This window comes from Sinocyclocheilus rhinocerous, unplaced genomic scaffold (assembly GCF_001515625.1).
Source record: "Sinocyclocheilus rhinocerous isolate Xijiao unplaced genomic scaffold, SAMN03320098_v1.1 scaffold480, whole genome shotgun sequence".
In the NCBI taxonomy this organism is placed as follows: Eukaryota; Metazoa; Chordata; class Actinopteri; order Cypriniformes; family Cyprinidae; genus Sinocyclocheilus; species Sinocyclocheilus rhinocerous.
The window spans coordinates 349726-352230 of record NW_015655401.1 but is presented as its reverse complement, the minus strand read 5'-3'; the positions used below and the strand labels follow the sequence as shown (position 1 = coordinate 352230).

The 2505-nt window shown below is 35.2% G+C and overlaps 1 protein-coding gene across 1 annotated transcript in view; it reads right to left on the bottom strand.

Moving 5' to 3' along the window:
- LOC107718081 (TGF-beta receptor type-1-like) overlaps positions 1-2505 on the bottom strand; it is a 56874-nt gene that overhangs the window by 12310 nt on the left and 42059 nt on the right. Inside the window, exon 7 of the mRNA XM_016525028.1 lies at positions 899-1023. Within this exon, the coding sequence (XP_016380514.1) occupies positions 899-1023 (125 nt within the window). The remainder of the gene's footprint in view (positions 1-898; positions 1024-2505) is intronic.

Genomic DNA, 2505 nt, shown 5'->3' with positions numbered 1-2505 from the left:
AAGTGATTTTGTGCCTCTTTGAGATGGCACAATAATACGCCGTTCACTTGCAGAACGCAAGCTTCTAGAGGGCACATAACTCTGAAGTAATGAATTTAGGAATTTAGTAATTAATTATTTATATATAAAATTTATTTATATATATATATATATATATATATATACTGTATATATGGCAGTCGCAATCATAGTTATTAATGTTGTGCGCTGCTGTTTGAGCTGCATGCGCTGAGCTAAAGATGATCACCGGCAAATTGAAGTGCTCTCTTAATGCTCTATTAACTCAAACGCATTCTATATGAGATAAATCAGATATATATACATAAAATAAACACAATATTACAACGTGCAATTGCACAAAAGACTGCAAATGCACAAGCAAACTTAACTGTGGTAGCCATGAAGGTGTAACTCCATTGTGAATGCGCTCTTCCCATAACAACGCACTTAAACAAGATAATTTTACAGTGCATGTTCTCATTATTATTTTATGTAGCCTATATGACTGACTTGCCTTGCACATGTTGCACTTAACTGTAATTTCCTTTTCAAAGTGATTCCAATCATATTTTAAGCAATTCAAAACCATCATGGTGAACAGTGCGCATCTGCAGTGTCTCTGAAGGAAATAGTGCATTATTTATTAGCTTTAATATATTGGCCAAATTTTCTTATTGGGTCGATAGCGATAACAGTAAAAATGAACATTTATCAGCCAATACTGATATGGTGGCCGATATATCGTGCATCCCTAAGTTGCACTGTTGCAATATACATAGAGACAACAATGCACTCATATCAATGGCATCATTATGCAACTCAACAAGCAGGAAGACAAACAAATAAGACACTGAAGGACATAAATCAGTCATTGTCATCATCATTTTTATCACAGTACCTCCAATAGAACACCTGCGAGCAATTTCCCAGAACACCAGTCCCAAGGCATAGATGTCTGCCCTTTTAAAAGACTCAAAGTGCCTCATGTTAATAGAGTCATCCAGCACCTCAGGGGCCATATACCTGTGAACATGACAGATGACATTAGAAATCCCTTATTTACACCCCTTACACATCAAAACATCCATTTCAACCCCTTTGGTTAAAGGTTGCTTGTTTTGACAAGCTTTACAGAGCATCCCAGAGGAATGAACTATACATTTTCTTTAAGGAGCGTGATTTTCAGTAAAATGTGCTCAAAAAATGTTCAACAATTTTCAGAATTACTCTTGCATGGGCTGGAATGAAGCATGACTCTGCCAAGCATTTTTATCTGTTGTTTTTCTTCAAGAAATGATGTGATTAGACCGGATTAAAAACTGTGGAAACAGGGAAACCTAATCAAGGAAATCAGGTATTAATCAAATGAATAGAGACACATCTCATTACAAAGTGATTATAAGAGATAATATTAGTGTGAGCAGAAATGTTCCTAACTGACCCTAATATGTAAATGAATTAACGTTATTAACAGTAATTTACCTCTGAGCAAATATAAATTTAAATCATATAAATACATTTAATTTAATTTAATTTATTGCATTATTTGAATTTATTTATGAATTTTCTTATATATGTGACCCTGGACCACAAAACCAGTCTTAAGTCGCACAGGTATATTTGTAGCAATAGCCAAAAATACATTGTATGGGTCAAAATTATTGATTTTTCTTTTATGCCATAAATCATTAGGATATTAAGTAAAGATCATGTTCCATGAAGATATTTTGTAAATTTCCTACTGTAAATATATTAAAACTTAATTTTTGATTAGTAATATGCATTGCTAAGAACTTCATTCGGACAACTTTAAAGATGATTTTCTCAATATTTTGATTTTTCCCATATTTGAATCTTAAATAATTTCACCAGACTTTATAAGTTAGGACAGAAATAATTGCAGCTGCTTTAAATAATAACGTGTTTCTCCCATGAGAGAACACTTCATCTTCTCCAGCTAAAGTCTTCATCGTTTCAGATATACTCAGTATTTCAAATATCTTTAGACGTGTTTTCCCCGAACACACACACACACACACACACACACACACACTGACAAACGTCTGCCAGATTCCAGGAGGTCAAAGGCCAACATGTGCGGCCTATGAAGTGCACTCACTGACCAGCATCATGTGTAACACAATCTGCTGCACATCAGAAACGGTTTCACACAAGCAGACAGAATGACTGATGACTTCAGAAACTGATGTGTGCTTGCTTTTCTGCATGTGCTACACAAGTGTTTTCCATCTCTGCATTTAGAATATTTTGATAAACTAGCATGCATTTATGTATATGTATTTCCGTGTTGATGCAAACGCCGGTCAGACCATCAGTGCAGGTAAAGTGTGTCTGATATTTCGTCACATGTCGGTTGCCATGGGAGATAAAGTCCCGTCTGTCTCTCCAGCAAATCAGCGTTTTCATTTTCAGAGGAAATGAGCAGCTTTATTATGTGCTGCTTATGCAATCAAACTGTGTGTGTGTGTGTGTGTGTGTGTGAGA